General features: G+C 40.8%; 1 protein-coding gene across 1 annotated transcript; it reads left to right on the forward strand.

Moving 5' to 3' along the window:
• Positions 1–88: 88 nt before the first annotated feature.
• On the forward strand, positions 89–20,292 carry Dtwd1 (DTW domain containing 1). The gene is made up of 5 exons (XM_041679027.1): positions 89–165; positions 2,675–2,960; positions 7,026–7,169; positions 8,153–8,411; positions 19,744–20,292. The coding sequence occupies exons 2-5, from the start codon at positions 2,697–2,699 to the stop codon at positions 19,989–19,991; spliced, it is 915 nt and encodes a 304-aa protein (XP_041534961.1). The 5' UTR covers positions 89–165; positions 2,675–2,696; the 3' UTR covers positions 19,992–20,292.
• Positions 20,293–21,840: the final 1,548 nt, after the last annotated feature.

Below are 21,840 nucleotides of genomic sequence, written 5' to 3' on the forward strand. Positions count from 1 at the left end.
GTCGACCGGCTTGTCCGCAGGACCCTCCCTCCGAGCATGCGCAGCGCTTAGCGTCACCGTGGCCCTGGCAACCGCAGCTCCCGCCCAGCGGTGTCCTGCAGAAAGCGTTCCGGGTAGGGTGCGCGGAGTGGAGGCGGTGTGGACCGCGAGTTCGGCGTGGAGCAGGTTGGCCTTCCCTCGGGTCGGGTGGCTGGGGCCGGGGCCCCGCGGAGGTCCTACTGCGGGCAAGCGCCGCGATTCGTGCCTGTGGGGACAGATTCAATGGTTTGAGGCCTAAATGACGATTTACCAGGCTTCCCAACTCGGGGAACTCAATCCTGGCAGGGCCAGCTCCCTGTGAGCGCCATTATGTAATTCAGGCTTTGGAGTGGTTTGAGGGTGGTCACGGAAGGAGGAAGACAGGGGTGTGTATGCTGTTACCATCAGCCAATAAGCAGACGCGTTTCTTGTGTCTGTTTCTTGGGAATGTAAGACAAGACTTTGCATTGATAGTTCCACTTGGTTGGGTAAGAGTAGCGATGCCTACCTAACCTTGCAGCATTTCAGGACTGCTTATGATTGGACTCCAAATTAAAACTTGGAAGACACACTGCCTGTCATATAACCTGTTCTGTGGAGGAGGCTTCTAGTTCTGTGTTTTTTTAAAAAATGGAGATATCTCGGATGTTTTAAAAAGTGGTTATTGTGCCTGTACAAATTATATGACCAATTCTTAGTACTTCACAAACAGATATTGAAAACGGTTTTGTGTGATCCTGAATTAGTTCACAATTCAAGATAGGTCTGGAGAGATGGCTCAGAGGTTAAGAGCATTGCCTGCTCTTCCAAAGGTCCTGAGTTCAATTCCCAGCAACCACATGGTGGCTCACAATTCAAGATAGGTGAAATTTAAAGACTGTTTCCTTAGGAGGCAAATTAGCTTACTGTAATGGAAAAGCTAACCTTTTACTTCACTTTGAGGAAAATAAAGTTAAGTATCAGCCTGCCATCTGTACCAGGCTGTGCAGAGCCCGAAAGTTGAGTAGTGAGATTCATCCTGGATGCCTTTTACAGAATGGTTTTAATTCTGTGGACAAGTATTTGAATATATCTAAAAGTATAAAAAAATCATAAATAGGTAAATCGGAAAGAATTCTACTTTTGCCAGAAGGAAAGTTTTCCTGAAGGGAGCCTCTAAATGAATACATTTCTCCATATCAAATATGTGGACCGAGTAATAAGTACCCAGAAATGTAAGACTGGTCTTTGTCTGTGTGGATTAATAAGGAACTGAATTAGAATCTGACTTTGCGCCTAAATATCAATGTTATGTGCAAAGGAGACAAGATGAAACTGCATGAATGTGATTAATTTTGGAGACATTGGGTAGAAGGAAGAATTATAAATTATTTTTTTCAGCCTAAGTTGCATAATGAATAGATCATTAAGATGCTCGTTTGTTGGTTTCTTGGGAATAGCCATTGTTTCCCAAGTCTTTCCAGTCCCCCACGACTCCAGCTGTGTCTCTCTTCACATATTTAGGCATGCACTTATATCCCCCATGTCCTCTTTTTCATTAATTGTCATCACACACACATACACATGCATATACATAACCTGCACAGAAAATATTAAGTGAGGAAGTTCTTACATTGTTGTTTCTTTACTAGAGTGTCTGAGGGTATGTACTTTTGAAAAATTCAGGAGGCTTAAGATCATATGTTTCACCTTATGGCATATATATATATATATATATATATTTACAAATACAGTTGTCTGTAGCTGTTTCAGCGTTAGCAGATGTATTATGGTTGACTAATTATAGTTGGAGTGGAATATATCTTGTAGAGCATATGTATGTTAGGAAGAACAGAATGGCGTGTTTTCTTCTCTCACTCCATAATCATCATGGATACTGGTGATCTTAAAAGGTGTGGGGATTCCCCCCAGCAGTAATTCTATGGTAGATGCTAGTGGATGTCCTCAAATTCAGCCCTGACATTACTGAAGACAGTGTCAGAATCTACAGGCTGACAGTTCAGTTCCCAAGATTGCTGAAACCTCATAACCACGCCCAAGCTGGGCCTTCAGAATTTCCTCCCAACTAACTACAGGCTGAGATTCCTTCAACCCCTGTTTAGATGCATTTGATTTGCTCATGTGGCCCACAGATCTTAGGAAACATTAGTGCTTGCATTGACTAGTTATTATAAAGGATATTTGAGCAGATTGAAACATGCAGGCAGGCAGAAGTAGGGAAGGGCCCCACGCTCAGGCACTTCCTCCTAGTGCAGTTGAGGTGTTACTGCCCTACGGTGTGTGAATGAGTTCCCCTTGTGTGAGCCCCTGCATAGTCAACTGCCCAGAAGCTCCCAGAAGCCCCTGCCTTGGGTTCTTACAGAGAGTGTTTTGTAGGCTGACCTGGTAGCAGAGTGAAAGGGAACCATCAGGGTCTGTTGGTTCTTCAGCTGTCCTTCCTCCAAGGTGTAGGGCAGAACCCATTTTGAAACGGGCATTTGTTCATCTACTATGAAAGTGGAACAGTCTAAACTTAGACTTTCTATGACTTGCCCTGGGACGGAACTTTAAGCAGAACAGTGGTCAGAATCAGGGGAAGAAGAAAAGTGTGTGTGTTCACAATAGCTTATAATAGTCAACTGATTTTTCGCTCTCGCCACTGTTTTTTTAAAAACAGAATATTTTGGTTCAAAGAAAGAATGGCTCTCCGTCCATCTGTATTCCCTCAAGAAAGTGAAAAAAATCATGGAAATTGTATGGAAACAAAACAATCCCACACTGCTTCCGTAGCTTCAGAAGACCCGCTTCAGAACTTACGCTTAGCATCTCAGGAAGTGCTCCATAAGGCTCAGCGGAGTGGGAGGTCACGGTGCCTCCAGTGCGGTGGCTCTAGGATGTTCTACTGCTACACCTGCTATGTTCCGGTGGAAAATGTGCCCACCGAGCAGATTCCACTTGTACAAGTAAGAGGCTTGTTTTAAAGATAGCTTATGCCTACTTTGATACATTGGATGAGCTTGGAAGTGAATTGTATTAATGGACAATTTGACACTAGTGAAACTATATCTCTTTCTTGTTTCTAGAAAAATCACTTGAGTTTGAAATAAATTAGATAATTTTGATGACATTAATCAGTTTAAAAAATTAATTACAGAAGACAGTTTTATAGTCTCACTTGAAGAAGCTTCAAAAACGACTTCAGGTCCTTGGGAAAACATTGTAGGTGGAATCAAGGTGTGGGAGTTTGCCTGAGGTTCTGTGACTTTCCCCATCGGATATGTAGAATGGAGCAGATGGCCACAGCCAATTCTAAACTAAGCTAAAATGTAAAGGGCTGGGCCCTTCACATTGGACCCTGTTGTGATTACGGTGATTTCAAACCACTTGGAAAGCTGACTTAAATCCATTGCTTTTCATGGTTTGTGGTATTTATCAAGACTTTTTGTAAGTAAAGTGTTAATAGATTATTTACATGTAATTAAAGAATTTATTATGTATGTGTTAACTTGCCTAGCATTGACCAAATGTGAGAAGCAAGTATATTAAGCATGATCAGCATGTATTACGACTTTAGAGAATTTACTTCTACACCTAGCACAAATGCGACTTGTCACTAACAAGTTGAAGTTGAGTTCAGAAATATGTATTGTGATGTTTAATGTTTATTTAGACTTGAACTATGAAAGACAATTTAATGCTTATTTTGTTACATGAATCATCTTACAAGTCCATGGTGTCCTGGGCGGGGGGCTCTAAAATCACACATAAAAATGAAGACAAAGTTTATTGGCCAAGAATGCGGTAATACATTTCCAGTTTGCTCAGGAAAGAAAATAATAAAAGTTTGAGATTAAGGATTTTTGTTAATGTCCTCACTAATAGCAGCGGTACACGTCAGAGTCCTGTCTTCTGTTTATGCCATAGCCACATAAAGAAAATGTTTCGTTAAAAACCTTACCTTGCCAAGTGTACTTGCAGAACTCGAGAGGCTGAGGCAGATTGGTTAGGAGATTGATGCCAGTATGGGCTATGAAGTGAGTTTGAGGCAGGCGTGGGTTACTTAGTAAGACACTGTCTCAAAAACATTAAAGAAAAAACCTTTTTATCTTAAAGTATGTTCAAAAAAGGGTTGTAGATCAGAAAGCTAAAACCTGTATTTATAGGGCTACTATTTTGATAGAAGTTTAACAAGTTTATTTTCCAAACCAGTGGCAGTCCTCACCGTTTACTAGAAGTACTTAAAAACCACGCCAATTATTTGACTGTCTAAAATGTATATTTTAGTGCCCATAAAATTTGATATATTGATATACATTAAGAGAAATAGTCCAAACAATGTTGTTTGTAAATTACACCTCAGTTTTAAAGAAACCTTCAGCATTTGCTGCCAGAGGGCTTGCTTGGGAAGCTGAACACAGGAGTAAGTCCCTCTTACCCCTGAAGTTTTAGTCTGGGCAATTGTGATTTGCAAGGGAATGGCTTGTCAGCTCATGTATTTGAATACTTGATCCCCAATTTTTGGGAAAGTTAGGAGATAAGGTCTCATTAGAGGAGATGTGTCACTGAGGGCCAGATCTGAGATTCAAGAGACTTGTGCAGTTCCCAGTGCTCTCAGTCTCTGCATCATGGTTGTGGGTTAAGATGTGAACACTCAGCTACAGCTACTGCTCTAGCACCATGTCCACTGCCCCCTGCTATGCTCCCTGCTAAGATGGTCATGGACTAATGCTCTGAAACTGTTATCCCCAAATAAACTATTTCTTTTATAAGTATTTTGGTCATGGGGTTTTGCCATAGCAACAGAAAAGTAAGACAAGAATAAATCAAACATATCTTTATTTGATGCAGAATTTGAAAACTATAAGAAATGAATATAGATAAAAAAGAAGGGAGAAATCCCAAACCTCCAGCTTCAGCAGCCATGTTTGAAAAGGCTGGCTTTGGGGAAGCACTTGTGCCTTCCTGCTGGTGGCATCTTGATATATCTGAGCAGAAGCGTGTGTGTTAAGTCTCTTGTTAAGAACATAGCCACTGGAAGACAAATGGGCATCCTGTTGCATGTTCAAAGTAGACCAGCTCTTCCAACTGCCCTCTGGTCTGGTCAATGCTGTAGTGTTTACTCTGCCATGTCAGTATTTTATGTGATTCTCCTGTCAAATGGGTGAACCAGAACACGAGTATAAATTCCCATCACTTGATGCACTGAAGATGGCCTAGATTGGGTCCTGAGTTTGTGAATTGTGTGAAATTGTCTTGTAATTGGAGATTTTAGTCCATAAAACTTCCTTTTCATTATACAATTAAATTAGTGTACATCATTTGCAAAACTCATTAATAACATTGGATTCTGTGTTCTTGTTTGGTTTTTATTCATTTTTAAAATCCATTCTGTGTTCTTGATGTGAAGTCGATCAGAGCTATTAATGTGAGCCTTTGGAGTTTTAAGCTCTGCTCATCAACTTGTCTGTGAGCTGCCTACTTAGATGATGCATTTCCTACAGTTAGAAATTGTTATGCTGATTTCATGCAATTGACCCCGTGTCATAATGATGCGTGGGCTGAGTGGGATGAAAGAGAATAATGATGTTGAAATCCTAGTTGGAAACTGTGTGAGGTATGTATTTGTGCCTGCATCCCTTGGAGGTATACTGTTTATAGCATCCTGTCTTCACATAATTGTTCAGAAAGAAAAAGAAAGGAAATGTGGTTTACTTTGTAGTGTATAGCAACCACTCTAAAAAGTAGCCTTGGAGGCACCCGAAGGGTCCGTCTCACCCTTTCGTACATCTGTCCTTCTTCACAAGGCAGATTCTGTTTCCTAATGCAGCTCCTCTCTGGATTCCGAAGGTGAGGCTCTCTCCACAAGACTCCATCTTGCTGCCTCTTGTGTGATTTCCGTCTCTGCTAATGCTGTCCCACTTCAGTCATGGCCCGTGACCTTGCAGTTGCCTCTCCACTTAAATCCCGTCTTTAATGGGGTGGGGTGAGCCGTAGAACAAATGATGAGCGGTATCTAGGCATTTCAAAGTTGTTATTTTGAGTTAAAGACACCAGATGTAAAGACCATATTTTATTATTCTATCTATATAAGATCCTGGAAAAAGTGAACCGAGGTGGGAAAGGAAGAAGAGAGGATACTAAGAAATTTTTTGACGGTGGCAGATCTTTTTCTTGATTGTGGCAGCTGGTTCATAGATATAATGTGTATTAAGATCTATTAGAATGTAGATGTAGCATATCTGATTTTATGCTGGAACAGTTTTCTGTTTCAGAGTAAAATGACTGCTTTTCTGGGCCTGTTTGTAGAGCTCTTACCTTCTTTGAATGGAATGATGGTCTTGGAGTTGGTAAATATACTTACTAAACAACAGAGTCTGAAATGAAGAGACTTAAATAATAAAAAAGAAACAAATTAGCTCAAGAAACCCAAGAGAATTATTATTTTTGAACAGAAGAATTAATCTGTACTTGACTAAGGGAAACACTTGGACAAGTGTTGCTGTGTGGCTTGTATCGAGTCTAACTTGAGAAGAGTTAGTCAAAGCTCTCAAGGCTTATTTTGTTGCTGCTTTTCCTGTGGGCAGCTTGATTTGTGCTGTTAAAATGCATTGCCAAAGATCATAATATCCTACCGTAAATATGTGATGAACAGGATTTCTATTTGAATTTTAAATCTGAATTCTAGAGTTCATAGAAATTATTTTTTAAAATGTCCTTGGCACTGATGCTGAGACATGAGGAACTGGACTTACTGCATACGTGACTTAAGTAAAATAGTCCTGGATCGTTGCTCTAAGAGCAGTGTAATGTGGCCTGTGCTGAAATAGTTGCTAAAGCACATGGTCAGCCTCGGGAGCGATTGGGGTTGTGATGACTTACCATCCTTAGCACTCTGGCCTAAACAGTACCGCCTCCAGCTGGAAGTGTGCTCATAGGAACTTGGTGGGAACTTGATGTGTAGCTTCAGAGGTTTGTATTGACATAAAAATCAGAATTTTATGCTCATTTTGTTTGTCTTTTTACTTTAGCTTCCACTGAAGATCGATATCATTAAGCATCCAAACGAAACAGACGGCAAAAGCACCGCTGTGCACGCAAAACTCTTGGCGCCCAATTCCGTGAGCATCTACACATACCCGTGCATCCCAGAATACGAAGGAAAGGACCATGAGGTGAGTGGCTTGGCACTCGGGACCTCCTGGGAGCTTGGAGCTCCATCTCCTTTCTGAACTTATTTGAACTTATTCTTAGCAATCTAGTGTTGTGCTCATTTATTGCTAAATATGCATTTTACTTCAATGATGTTTTCACAGTATATGTCTATATAATTTGAATTTATTTAGAAAGTTATATCTACAAATCACATCTGAGTTTGATCTAGTAATATGTTTGTGTATTGTTCTTTGGTCAGTTAAATACCATTTATTTGATCAATTAGAACACACCATTATAATCTCTATATATTTCTAAGACAGAGTTTCACTGTGTAGTCCATGCTAGCCTTGAGACTCAAGATCCTGTTGTCTTAATCTTGTAGATATCAAGCCTACAAGTGTGTCTCACAGTCTCCACTATATTATACTGTTGTATAGTACCATCAGTAATAGCTGTAAAAAACAACACCATTTCCTCACCTGCCTTACTTATTTTTCTCTTTCCTTATTATACAAGTGAAGATAGTATCTAGTCTTTGAATAGTTTCCAGTGGTTGTCTTTAGAAAGTATGATGTATATTGCCTTTTTTTTCTCTTTGGCTGGCCTGTAACTCTTAGGAAGCCCAGGCTGGACCTGATTTCATGTTCCTGCATCTCAAGTGCTGGGATTATAGGAGTACAGCACCATACCACAGAAATGTGTGTGTGTGTGTGTGTGTGTGTGTGTGTGTGTGTGTGTTTTAATTCAAGGTACCGTTAACTTGGCTTTGTCAATTAGTGAATAAATTATTTTGAATTAACATCTCCAGGTAGTATAATATGATTATATGCTATTAGGAAAAAGCTAAAACTTTACCATATATGGAAGGAAGCAAGTAATAGAATCAATGTAATGCTTATTTTTTTTAGACATTCATGGTCTCTTTTTCTTAGAGTTTTAAGTCAGAATTTATGTTGAAGATCACAGCAGCATGGCGCTAACCTGACTTTGTTTGTTTTAGGTTGTACTTGTTTTTCCTGGGCCTCAGTCCATCTCAATAAAAGATGTCTCTTTTCATCTGCAACAAAGGATTGAAAGTAAAAGTAGAAGCAAAACTGATGATCTTGACGTGCCACCTTTTAAACTCAAGAGAACTGAGGTGGAGGGAGGCTCTGATTTGAATGAGAGCCTGCACAAAGGTCCAGCATTGAAAAGAGTGGTCTTTATTGACAGCACTTGGAGCCAGACAAACCAGATAATCTCTGATGAGCGCCTTCGGGGTAAGGCAATGTGTCTGGGGACGTTCCTTGATAGGTTTCCTTTAGAAAAACTTCTCATTTGTAGCTCCCTGAAAAGAAAAGGTACACTCAACGTTCACATTTGCTCCGTTCCTCTTCCCCCTTTCTGTATTATGTGTGTTTATGAATCTATGTACAAGATGGGTGGAGTCATCTTAAAGTAAGCAGTAGGCTTTGCACAACTGCATTCTAAGTACTATTGCTCTTTTTAACAATAAGGACACTCCTGTGTAATAAATACAACACCGTTACCACTTTACCAAAATCTAAATCAAGGAAAATTAAATTAGGAAACTGTTCTAGATTAAGAAACTAAAGGTATACAAGCATTTAAAAGCCAAGTTAAAATGCTGTGTCGGGGAAATGTTGGGGGCTGTGAACACAGAGAGAGAGACACACGAGGACACGGGGCATCCTTGAAACAAAAGTGCCAAGAATGCTCCCTTTATTGTGTTCCAGGGCAGCTTATATAGGGATCCTTAACTGATAGCCACACCCCAGCCAAACCCACCAGAAACCCTCCCCTGCCATCAGGAACTCCTGAGAGCAGTTGCAAGCATTGGAAAAACAAATTGTTTACAGGAAATTCAGGGTCTGAGGTTGATTTAGATTTTGGTAAAGTGGTTGGATTGGTTGTTTCATATCTCATGATTATACTCTGTCTAGATATTTTGGTTAGCATACTTTTTCGATTAAAATTTATGTGTATATATGTGTGCATGTACATGTAGGAACCCATGGAGGTCAGAAGAGGGCATCTGATCCCTTGGAGCTGGAGTTGTAGGCAGTTGCAAATTTCCTAATGTAGGTACTGGGAACCGAACTTGGGTCCTGCACATGAACGGGAAGTGCTGTTAACCACTTTTCTTTTTCCAGACCCATAGTTAGGGTACTTTAAAGAAAGACTAAATCCAGGCTTGTCTACAGCTGGTCCAGTTCGTGTCTGTCATTTGTTGTTATTATTGATAGTGTGTCCTGTCCCTGTCATTCCATCCGTTGTCTGCATGAACGTTGAATTGAGGTTATATACTTACCGTTGCATTAAGTCGGGAAGCATACAAAACAAGTTGTTTCCATATTTATAATCAACTACTAATGATGGTGCTGATTGCCAGATCTCTGCACCGGAAAGGTTTGTTTTCCTTTAGTCTACTGGCGTAAAGCTTTCAGGCTGTAGACTTTCTCTGCAGTGTTTAGTATTCATGGATCAAGCAGTCATTATGTTGAGAAGTGAAAAATGGAGAAAGTTTAGTCATGCTCCTTCTTCCTGTGTTAACGGCTTTTTTGTCACTGGCCTCAGTGGTTTGGGGTAGGACTGGCTCGGCAGGTGCAGCAGAGCATCTCAAACCTGCTTTGCCTTTCTTCCTGACACAGACTTGGAATCAGCATTTTCTTAAAGACCTGTGGTTTGTTTGCTAGGATCTGAGACTAGAAGCTGAGTTCTGTCTGTCAGTCACTACAGGCTGTTTCTTCAGTGGACAGAGCTGAGGAAACATTAGGTGTGCATACTGTGAGTTCACAGTGGTGGTCCGGCTGAGTTTAGTATTATAAGAATTTCTCTTTTTACTTCTCTCTCTATGCCTTTTATGAAAACGTATGTGTATAAGTGTTTGTGTGTATATATAATGCATGTGTGCATGTGTAGGCACATGCATGCCACTGAGTGCACATGGCGGTGAGAGGATGGTGTCTGGTGTCATCGTGTTTCAGACAGAGCCTCTTGTTCATTGCCCCAGACTAGCTGTCCTAAAGCCTCTGACTGTCCCCCTTCTCTGCTTCTACTTCCATCTCACCAAAGCTGTTGGGATTGTAGCTGTGTGCTGCTACATCTGCCTTCACCCCGATTCTAGGATCTACTCAAGCCCGTGGTGTTATACAGAAAGCGCGTTACCCGCTGAGCCGTCTCCTGGCCTTGGGTCCATGTGTTGTGGGCAAGTGTGTTAGCCACTGAGCCACCTCCCGGCCTCAGGTCCGTTTGCTGTGCAGCAAGTGCATTACCGCTGAACAGTCTCCCGGCCCTGTATGCCTTTTCCCTTGAGTGAAATGCTGAACTCCTAATGACAGTTTCAATGTAACACAGTCAGTAATCTGAAGTTCAGGCTCACATACTGTTTCTTTTGTTCCTTTAGACCTTTCTCAATGTGAAACTTTAGGATTTTTCCAGTTATCGAACAGTTTATGATTAGAAGACAAGAGAGCTGCTTGGTTGGTATTGTGTGGTTGCCAATAGGTCCTTCAAGAAAAGATGTACGACAGCCTTAATCATTTCCAAACTAAAGGAAGTGTGAAGTACATTTCACTGGCTTAATTAATTTGTTAGATAACTAATTAGTTTGTACCTGTGGGTCACACGACGTTGAAGAATTTATTGTTATTTAGTAGATGAATCCATACTGCTATGTGCTCTGAAGAAGTGAGAGATCACTGCCTGCCACAGCCTCTTGGTCCCGTGACTGCAGCAAGTTACTCCTCAGTCTAAAGATTTTTCTGGGACATTTTTCTTATTATTACCTTATATGGTAATTTCTAGGTTCAAATGAATGAATACAAGTGAAAGTCCCTGAAATACCTATAAATGGAATTATTTTGGTACTGTCTTGCTAAATATAAATATTCTGGTACTATCATCGCCTAAAATGAGATTTTACTAAAGATTGTTTAATCCTTCCTGATTCCCATTGATAGCATGCCTCTCACTTCCTGCTATTTCAAAACCATGAAATCCGTCTCTAAAAGCAGCTCTCTGCATGTCCTGATTCAGCCCCTGCATTCTCTGCCTCCTCAGGAATAATGGGGATGGGGCATAATTACATATTTCTGAATAAACCAGTGGCGTATGTTTGTCTGTGAAATCATTCTTGTCTTTGTGATACATTATTTTCTAGGTTCCCATTTTAGATTGCTTATTACTCTGCAGTCTGAAGTATTCTGCTGTTGCTAAAGATGTTTCATGTCATTTTACTTCACAGTTCTTGACATGAAGTATATCCCTCTTAGCTGGTTTCTTTTAACCAGATGACTAAGTTGACAGGTGTAAGGCAGTTTCATTTATTAGTGTTCTGAGAAACCTCCACAGTGTTGTCTATAGTGGCCACACAGTTTACATTCCCACCAACAATGAACAAGCATTCCTTTTTTTCCCAGTTCCCCACCTTGTAGAGATCTTTCACTTCCTTGATTAGGTTATTGCTAGGTGGGTGGGTTGGTTTTGCTTTGTTTTGTTTTTGATTATAGTGGACTGTTTTTTCCTGATTTCTTTCTCTGCAAGTCTATTATTGCTATATAAAAAAGCTACTGGGTTCTGTATCCTTTGACTTTGCTGAACATGTTTATCAGACCCAAAAGTTCTCTAGTGGAGCCCATGGGGTGTTTTAAGTGTAGAATCACATTGTCTGCAAGAAGCAATAGATTAATTTCTTCCTTTCCAATTTTGATCTTCCCTATGTCTTTCTCATATCTTGCTGCTCTGGCTAAAACTTCAAGAATGATATGGAACAGGAATCAGAAAAATAGCACCCTTGTGTGTTCAAGATTTTAGAGGAAATACTCTGTTTTCCTTTGTTTCCTTTGTTAAACATCTTCTGTTTCCTTTGTTTAGTATAATTTTGGCTATTGTTTGTCATATATAGCTTTTATCATACTGTGGTATATTCTGTCCTTTCTTTCTTGAGGACTTTTATTATGAAGGCATGTTGAAAATAGTTAAGGGTTTATACTGGTTTAATTTAAAGAGATTCTCCTCCAAGATCCACGAGTTCACTAACCCTGGGTAAGTGCCATGAGTTCATAACTCTGGGTAAGTGGCCAGGTTTTTCGTATCAAGCATGGTTTCTCTGTTTAGTGGGTTTGTTACGTTGATTAGAGAGCAGTTGGTTGCCACCAGATGATGGGTGCCACTACTGTACCCTTAGGATATCGTGCTAAGCTGGTTGTTGTTATGGTTTGTAGATATCGTAGCTGGGTTGGACTGTTGGTTGCTTTCTTTTGGAAATTTGCATGGTTGCCTTCTGGTACCATGAAAGCTAGTACTCAGGGAAGAGACTCTTGGGCTGACACAGGGACCTCTGGACCCTAAGTCTGAAGAGCATAGTGTCTTCAACATAAGGACTTTTACCCTCCACCTCTGGGGGGCAACCAAGGGCAGTAACAATAATCTGTAATGTTGGAGTCTCTTGGACAGCATTTACCAACAACTCAAAAGAGGACTTCTCATGCCTGTTATTTTTTTTTTAACTTTCTTTTTGTTTTATTGAGAAAAAAACAATTTCCGCCTCCTCCCAGCCTCCCACTCCTCCCCCCCCCCACTCCTCTCCCCGTCCCCCAACTCCTCTCCCTCTCCCCCCACTCCTCTCCCCCTCCCTCTCAAGTCTGAAGAGCAGTCAGGGTTCCTTGCCCTGTGGAAAGTCCAAAGTCCTCCCCCCTCCCCCACATCCTGGTCTGGGAAGGTGAACATCCAAACTGGCTAGGCTCCCACACAGCCAGAACATGAAGTAGTATCAAAACCCAGTGCCATTGTCCTTGGCTTCTCAGCAGCTCTCATTGTCTGCCATATTCAGAGAGTCCGGTTTTATCCCCTGCTTTTTCAGTCACAGCTGGCCTTGGTGAGCTCCCAATAGATCAGCCCCACTGTCTCCGTGGGTGGGTGCACCCCTCTTGGTCCTGACTTCCTTGCTCGTCTTCTCCCTCCTTCTGTTCCTCATTGGGACTTTGGGAGCTCAGTCCAGTACTCCAGTGTGGGTCTCTGTCTCTATCTCCATCCATCGCCAGATGAAGGTTCTATGGTGATATGCAAAATATTCATCAGTATGGCTATAGGATAGGATCATTTCAGGTTCCCTATCTTCAGCTGCCCCAGGAACTAACTGGGGACCTCGCCTTGGGCACCAGGAAGCCCCTCTAGGTCCAACCAAGTCTCTTCCCATCCCTAAGATGGCTCCCTTAATTAAGATATGTACTTTCCTGCTCCCCTATCCAACCTTCCTTTATCCCAATCATCCCGTTGCCCCAAGTTCTCCCCATCCTACCCTTCTCACTTTTCTCTCCCCATCCCCCCTTACCCCCCTCCCCCCCACCCTTAAGATCCCGATTTTTGCCTGGCAATCTTGTCTACTTCCCCTACCCAAGAGGATAGCTATATGTTTTTCTTTGGGTTCACCTTCTTATTTAGCTTCTTTAGGATATCCAATTACAGACTCACTGACCTTTATTTAAGGCTAGAAACCAATTATGAGTGAGTACATCCCATGTTCATCTTTTTGGGTCTGGGTTACCTCACTCAGGATAGTATTTTCTATTTCCATCCATTTGCATGCAAAATTTGAGAAGTCATTGTTTTTTACCGCTGAGTAGTATATAATGTGTATATATTCCACACTTTCTTCATCCATTCTTCCATTGAAGGGCATCTAGGTTGTTTCCAGGTTCTGGCTATTACAAATAATGCTGCTATGAACATAGTTGAACAAATGCCCTTGTCAGATGATCGGGCATCTCTTGGGTATATTCCCAAGAGTGGTATTGCTGGATCCAGGGGTAGGTTGATCCCGAATTTCCTGAGAAACCGAAACACTGCTTTCCAAAGTGGTTGCACAAGTTTGCATTCCCACCAGCAATGGAAGAGGGAACCCCTTCCTCCACAACCTCTCCAGCAGAGGCTATCATTGGTGTTTTTGATTTTAGCCAATCTGACAGGTGTAAGATGGTATCTCAAAGTTGTTTTGATTTGCATTTCCCTGATCGCTAAGGAGGTTGAGCATGACCTTAAGTGTCTTTTGGCCATTTGAACTTCTTCTGTTGAGAATTCTCTGTTCAGATCAGTGCCCCATTTTTTAATTGGGTTAATTAGCATTTTAAAGTCTAGTTTCCTGAGTTCTCTATATATTTTGGAGATCAGACCTTTGTCAGTTGCAGGGTTGATGAAACTCCTAAAGCTGATAAACAGCTTTAGTAATGTGGCAGGATACAAGATCAACTCCAAAAAATCAGTCGCCCTCCTATACACAAAGGATAAGGAAGCAGAGAGGGAAATCAGAGAAGCATCACCTTTCACGATAGCCACAAATAGCATAAAATATCTTGGGGTAACTCTAACCAAGGAAGTGAAAGATCTATTTGACAAGAACTTTAAGGAATTGAAGAAAGAAATTGAAGAAGACACCAGAAAATGGAAAGATCTCCCTTGCTCTTGGATTGGGAGGATCAACATAGTAAAAATGGCAATTCTACCAAAGGCAATTTATAGATTCAATGCAATCCCCATCAAGGTCCCATCAAAATTCTTCACAGATCTTGAGAGGACAATAATCAACTTTATATGGAAAAACAAAAAACCCAGGATAACCAAAACAGTCTTATATAATAAAGGAACTTCTGGAGGCATTACCATCCCTGACTTCAAACTCTACTACAGAGCTACAGTATTGAAAACAGCTTGGTATTGGTATAAAAACAGAGAAGTCGACCAATGGAATCGTATAGAAGACCCAGATTTTAACCCACAAACCTATGAACACCTCATTTTCGATAAAGGAACTAAAAGTATACAATGGAAGAAAGAAAGCATCTTCAACAAATGGTGCTGGCACAACTGGATGTCAACCTGTAGAAGAATGAAAATTGACCCATATCTATCTCCATGTACAAAACTCAAGTCCAAATGGATCAAAGACCTCAATATCAGTCCAAGCACATTGAACCTGATTTTTTTTTTTTTTTAATCTTTGGTTCTTGGACGGAGCATTGTCAGCCAAGATGAGAAATTTTTATTTTAGGTATATAGTTAACAGTATGATTCCTAATAACTTATCCAGACCTCCTTGCTGCTATGTTACCTTCCTCTGTCAGTAAACAGAGATGTCTGTCCTGTCCGGTCCTGGGGCCATTCAGTCCCAAAGAATCATACAAAAGCTTTTGGCCGGTGGCTCAGGTGTATTTCTAGCTAGCTCTTACATCTTAAATTAACCTATTTCTACTAATTTGTGTATCACCACAAGTCTGTGACTTACTGGTAAGGTTCTGGCGTCTTCTTCAGCAGCTATATAGTGTCTTCCTGATACCACTTTCTTTCCTTCTCTATCTCTGCTTGGATTTCCCACCTTGCTATATTCTGCCCTGCCAAAGACCAAAGTAACTTCTTTATTAACCACTGGTAATAAAACATATTCTCAGCATACAGAGGGGACTCCTGCATCATCTCTCCCTTTCTGCTTAAATAAAAAGGAAGGTTTCTAACTTTAACATAGTAAAATTGCATATAAAAAAACATATATCAAGCAAGAATTGGGGTTAAAATATTTCATTGTGAGTCTAAAGATTCCTATCTTTTATCCTAACCAAGGAAAACTATAGCTATAGCTATCTGTCTTCAACAATCAAAGACCCCCAAAGGATATAATATTACCTAGGTAAACAGGAAGTGTGTTGTAAGCAACTTCCAAAGTTCTAGAATTGACAGAGACATCTCCCTGCCTGGACAGTCACCCAAAGTTCTACTGTAATGTTGGAACACCCATCTTTGATCTACAGGCCCATAGTATCTCGCAGACTTTTCCATAAAGCAGGAAATTTGAAAGACTGTTTTGCCTATATTGGCAATTTGTCAGTCACTTTTTTGTGTGTGTCCTGAAGAATGTCTGGCAGTTTTTTTCTGTGAAGCAGGAACTCTGAAGGACCATCCCATCTTTTGGAAAGTTCAGCAGTCACTTTTATGTGGGTCCTGCATGTCCACTTCATACAACATACCATCAAGAAGTCCAGGCAAGAGCAATTTCTTGCTCAAATAGCTAGCCTTGTCATATTGAAGGCAAATTCCTTAACGTGTTTCTTCAGTGCCTATCGATCTCTCTGAAGTAACTGGTGCTGCCAGAAGCAGACATGTCTCATGGTTAAGAAAAGTCTAACTTCTTAAAATATTTTAAATGCTATATTCTGTAGATCTTTGAAAGGTTTGAAGAATACCTCTCCATCTGAAATATATCTCTGCACATCTAGAAAACTTAACTACAAGTTTGATTATTATAGATGACTGTTAATTCATAATTTTAGCTATATACATTACATTTTAAATGAGATATATAAACACAATTCCTTAAACAAGACTAGAAATATACATATAACAAAATTGACCTTAAATTTGTATCAATAAAGTCTATACCAATGTAAAGTATTCATTTTTTTAAAGATTTTATTTATTATGTATACAGTATTCTGTCTACATGTATGCCTGCAGGCTAGAAGAGGGCATCAGACCTCATTATAGATGGTTGTGAGCCACCATGTGGCTGCTGGGAATTGAACTGAGGACCTCTAAAAGAATAGCCAGTGCTCTTAATCACTGAGTCATCTCTCCAGCCCCAAGTATTCATTTCTTTATCATATACCCCTTTTTTTCTTTAATAAGACCTTGATTATGACTATTACCCATTTATAAGCAACTCTCTTTAAATGAAAACAAACATTTATAAATGATCATTTTGGGAATTTGTCATTGTTTTCTCCAAACTCCTTTCTATTGTTTGTTGGGCAAAGTGTTTTTAGGGTTTATGGAGACCTTTCAAGGGATTTTGTTCCATCAAACCACATTAGCCTGGAAGGAATCCATAGCTTTCTATCCTCTGTAGAAAGAAAAGCAGAGCCTCTTTTCCAAAGTGACATGTCCTTAGACTTAAAGTTTGAAGTCAAGATGCCTTTAAGAAATATATATAAAATATATATATATATATATATATATATATATATATATATATTGATTTAGCGTAGCAGGCCCCCGAATCAAATGTCTCTGCAGTCATAAAATTCAAAGAAAACACAATAATATGCATAATCCAAGTTCTTTGTGTATTTTCATTTTATGTAGCTTTTTTGTTATATATTATTTTTACTGTCTCTCTATTTATTTATTTATTAAAGATTTCTGCCTCCTCCTTGCCACTGCCTCCCATTTCCCTCCCCCTCCCCCAACCAAGTCCCCCTCCCTTGTCAGCCTGAAGAACAATCAGGGTTCCCTGCCCTGTGGGAAGTCCAAGGACCACCCACCTCCATCCAGGTCTAGTAAGGTGAGCATCCAAACTGCCTAGGCTCCCACAAAGCCAGTATGTGCAGTAGGATCGAAAACCCAGTGCCAATGATCTTGAGTTCTTAGTAGTCCTCATTGTCCGCTATGTTCAGCAAGTCTGGTTTTATCCTATGCTTTTTCAGACCCGGGCCAGCTGGCCTTGGTGAGTTCCCGATAGAACATCCCCATTGTCTCAGTGTGTGGGTGTACCCCTTGCGGTCCTGAGTTCCTTGCTCGTGCTCTCTTTCCTTCTGCTCCTGATTTGGACCTTGGGATTTCAGTCCGGTGCTCCACTGTGGGTCTCTGTCTCTGTCTCCTTTCATCACCTGATGAAGGTTAATAAAAAAGAGAGCATCTTCAACAAATTGTGCTGGCAAAACTGGATATCAATCTGTAGAAGAATGAAAATAGATCCATATCTATCACCATGCACAAAACTCAAGTCCAAATGGATTAAAGACCTCAATATCAGTCCAAACACACTGAACCTGATAGAAGAGAAAGTGGGAAGTACTCTACAACACATGGGCACAAGAGACCACTTCTTACGTATAACCCCAGCAGCACAGACATTAAGGACCTCATCGAATAAATGGGACCTCCTGAGACTGAGAAGCTTCTATTAAGCAAAGGACACTGTCTCTAAGACAAAAAGGCAACCCACTGACTGGGAGAAGATCTTCACCAACCCCGCAACTGACAATGGTCTGATCTCCAAAATAAAGAACTCAAGAAACTAGACCATAAAAGGCTAATCAACCCAATTTTTACTGTTTCTTTAAAGAATTTATTTTTTAAAGCTAGTTTTCTATAACTACTTATACCTATTTTCTTTTTTTCTTAAGCCTATGTACGTTTTTTTAAAACACATTATGTCTTGTTTCGAGGTCTTTAATGTCTGAATCTGTCTTATTGCATATCTGAAATCCTTTTCTGACAAGGAGCATTTTTTTTTTTTAAAAAAAATGGTAAGCAGTGTGGTTACTGCAGCCCTGGCTGCTGGCTCCACCTCTCTCAGCCTTTCAATATACTGGAGGTGTGTTTACTGCCCACCAGCTCTGCCAACCATGTTCATTGCCCCAGCTCAGGACATAGCAGGTCTATTAAGCGACTTGCCACATGCAGCTCAGAAACTCCATTTAAGTGCTCTGTAGCAGAACCTCCGGAAAGAGCCAGAGCCAGTCATGCTGCCAGTAGAACCAGGAAGCCATCTCTTAAAGGAGCAGCACCTCTGCTAGCCGCCAGCAAACAGAGCCTATCTGAAAAAATGCGACTACCAAGAAGCTGCAATTGACTCCTGTTTTTGTGGGTCTAGAAGCCCTTTGTTAAGCTTTCTTAGGCTTTATGTGGATGTATGTTGCCAAACATTGGGCACCATTTCTGAAATTGGAGACTACACTTTGTTTCCCAGCCACCTAGACCTGAATAATCACACAAAAACTGTCTTAATTACAGCACTGTTTGGCCGATGGCTCAGGTATATTCCTAGCTAACTCTTACATCTTAAATTAACTTGTTTCTGTTAATCTGTGTGTCGCCACAAGGCTGTGGCCTACAGTAAGGTTCTGATGTCTCCTTTGGTAGCTACATGGTGTCTTCCTAACCCTGCCTTTTTCCCTGCATTCAGTTTAGTTTTTCTGCGTACCTATATTCTGCCCTGCCATAGGACAAAGCAGCTTTTTTATTAACCAATGATAATAGAACATATTCACAGCATACAGAGGAGACTCCCACATCATCCCTCCTTCAGTATTTCTCTCCCTCCTCTTCCCCAGGTAGAACCTATACCAAAATATAAAGGAAAAAAAAAAGAGAGAGTGAATAAAAATAGGAACTGTTTTAGAAAAAAAATTGCATTATCAGATAAATTAAATCTTTTTTGTGAATGGATAATGAGGTTCTGTCAACGAGTCAAAATTTGAAAAGGAACTTTGGGTAGAAGCTAGCAGGATAGAAACCCTTAGTAAGACTCTCTTGATTGTTGACTTTTCAATGTGTTTACCAGGTCTGAGAACCAGGGACAGTGGGGATATACACGGTTCCATTCTGTGCAACGTTGTTTCTCTATGTTCCTCTGTACATTTATAATAATACCCTGTTAGAATTGGAATAGAAGGAACTTATCTGTGCTTTAAAAACCCTTGAAGTAATGAAATCATCATTGTGTATCAATGCATATTATTGCACCAGTTGTTATTGTTGTTCTCAATAGTAATGCGATTGAGAAGTATTCACATGTTCTCTTCTTTGTTTGTTTGGCAGAGTTATTACAAGTTGAACTGAAAACAAGAAAAACTTGCTTTTGGCGCCATCAAAAAGGGAAACCGGATACTTTCCTTTCCACAATTGAAGCCATTTATTACTTCCTGGTAGACTACCATAGTGACATGCTGAAAGAGAAATACAAAGGACAATATGACAATCTTTTATTCTTCTACTCTTTTATGTACCGCTTGATAAAGAACGCCAAGGACTCTGGAGAGAAGACAAAACCAAAGCTCATCCATTAGTTCTGCACACTCCGCTTGTCATGTGGCTGTCTGATGTTCACAAGCTGCAGCTGAGCCTGTTTTCTCTGGGGAGTTCATCATGCTCAGTGCCTGTGATCGGACTTGGGGAAATTTCAATTTTGTTCCTTTTACCATATTTTTTTAAAGGAAAATTTGAATTTTGGTAATTTTAAAGAGATGGTCCTGATTGAAAGATAGAGTTCAGAAGCTGTTTGTTCAGTTTGGGCATATATCAGTTGTATTGTATATTTTAATGTTTTGTTACATTTATGTGATTGACATTATATATGATTAGAGATTGTCTTCTCTTTTCACTTATATTCGCCCTCACCTCTGGATTTAAACAAAGTCAGAATCTTTTGGCAAAACAAAAAAAGTGAAACATAATTTGCTAGAGTTTATGACAGATTGGCAGAGGTGGTGTGTTGTGCTGTCTCTGTAAGCCCACACTTCCTCCCTCTGCCTGGCCTCTGCTCTAGGCATCATGTGGTCTTGCAGGAGGCATGTGCATATGACCTGCTTGGAGAGTCAGGTGACCCAGGGCTAAGAGCACATGGCCCAACAGAAACAGGTCTGTTTTGGCGTGCTAGGGAAGCCATACAAGATGGAATTTATTTTTCAAAAGTGAGCAATATGGGGTTAAAGTAAATTTCTTCATGTTTGAAACATGCCTTTAGAAATAAAGGTAAGCCGAGCGGTGGTGGCGCACGCCTTTAATCCCAGCACTCGGGAGGCAGAGGCAGGCGGATCTCTGTGAGTTCGAGACCAGCCTGGTCTACAGAGCTAGTTCCAGGACAGGCTCCAAAACCACAGAGAAACCCTGTCTTGAAAAACAAACAAACAAACAAACAAACAAAAGAAAAGAAATAAAGGTAAGCTTGAATTGATTTAAGTAGGGCAAAGTCTAGATTGGGGCAGGGCGGAGCCGGGTGTATGCTAAGTGTATTGTCATTTCCGCAGTTCTACAGTTACCAGGTTGAAGAAAAGAGAGGAGAGAATGATCTTACCACTCATTTGCCATCTCACAGCAGGAGTAACGCACATGCCTCAGATGAGAGTATTGCTTAGCCCGACAGCAGAGGATACCTGTAGGAATAATGAGCTGGCTGTACTTGCCTTGTTTCTCTTTGGTGTGATAAACTCTAAGAATGGCCTTAAGCTGTTCTTCCTGTATAAGGGCCCTTCAGCCCTGCTCTTGTTGCTCTAAATACCTCTCGCTCTGAATCTGAGCCATAAACATCTCCAAGCTGGCTGTATTGCTATTTTTGTGGTTTGGCTGTTGACATATAAATGTACAAGACTCTGCTCACCTGCTGGAGGGTGCAAGGTTGCCCTTTTCCTGTCCCTGAACCCCTGTGTAGGTCACGTGACATGCAGCCACCCATCTGACATGTGCGCAGGGAGTGCCTTACTGCACTGGTATTTAACTGTTTTATGGCATTTTTTGTGCCAGTAGACAGCCCATCTTTGGATACAGTAACACATACATCTTGAACATCCAGGAGGAGTTTTAGCCCATTATTTCTTAAGCTCCTGACGAATGACTTTGTCTTAGTTCCCATCTTACACACTGACAATACCAGTAGGCTTGCGGGATTCCCTGTGGCTGCCGAAAGGGCTTTGGGATGTAATGTGCAGTGTTAGTGGTACTAACTAGATTAGTGTCTAGAAGTGTCTGGTACACTCCGCTCCCTTCAGCAGATTGTATTGTATCCAGGCTCTCAGCCTGCTCATCCTGACATGATGACAAGATTAGTTGGACAGGAAGACTTGCCAAGAGACTGATACTGTCTCTTCGCGGACTCCATACCACAACAGCGATGCTGTCCAGCGATTTGTCAGTTTGCCT

This window comes from Microtus oregoni, unplaced genomic scaffold, assembly GCF_018167655.1.
Source record: "Microtus oregoni isolate MIOR12 unplaced genomic scaffold, Mior012 000031F_ref0000149, whole genome shotgun sequence".
Lineage (NCBI taxonomy): Eukaryota > Metazoa > Chordata > Mammalia > Rodentia > Cricetidae > Microtus > Microtus oregoni.

Coding starts and splice junctions, on each gene's coding strand:
- Dtwd1 (XM_041679027.1), top strand. CDS start 2,697: ATGGCTCTCCGTCCATCTGTATTCCCTCAAGAAAGTGAAAAAAATCAT. Junction 2,961..7,025: donor AGCAGATTCCACTTGTACAA/GTAAGAGGCTTG, acceptor TTTTTACTTTAG/CTTCCACTGAAGATCGATAT. Junction 8,412..19,743: donor CTCTGATGAGCGCCTTCGGG/GTAAGGCAATGT, acceptor TTTGTTTGGCAG/AGTTATTACAAGTTGAACTG.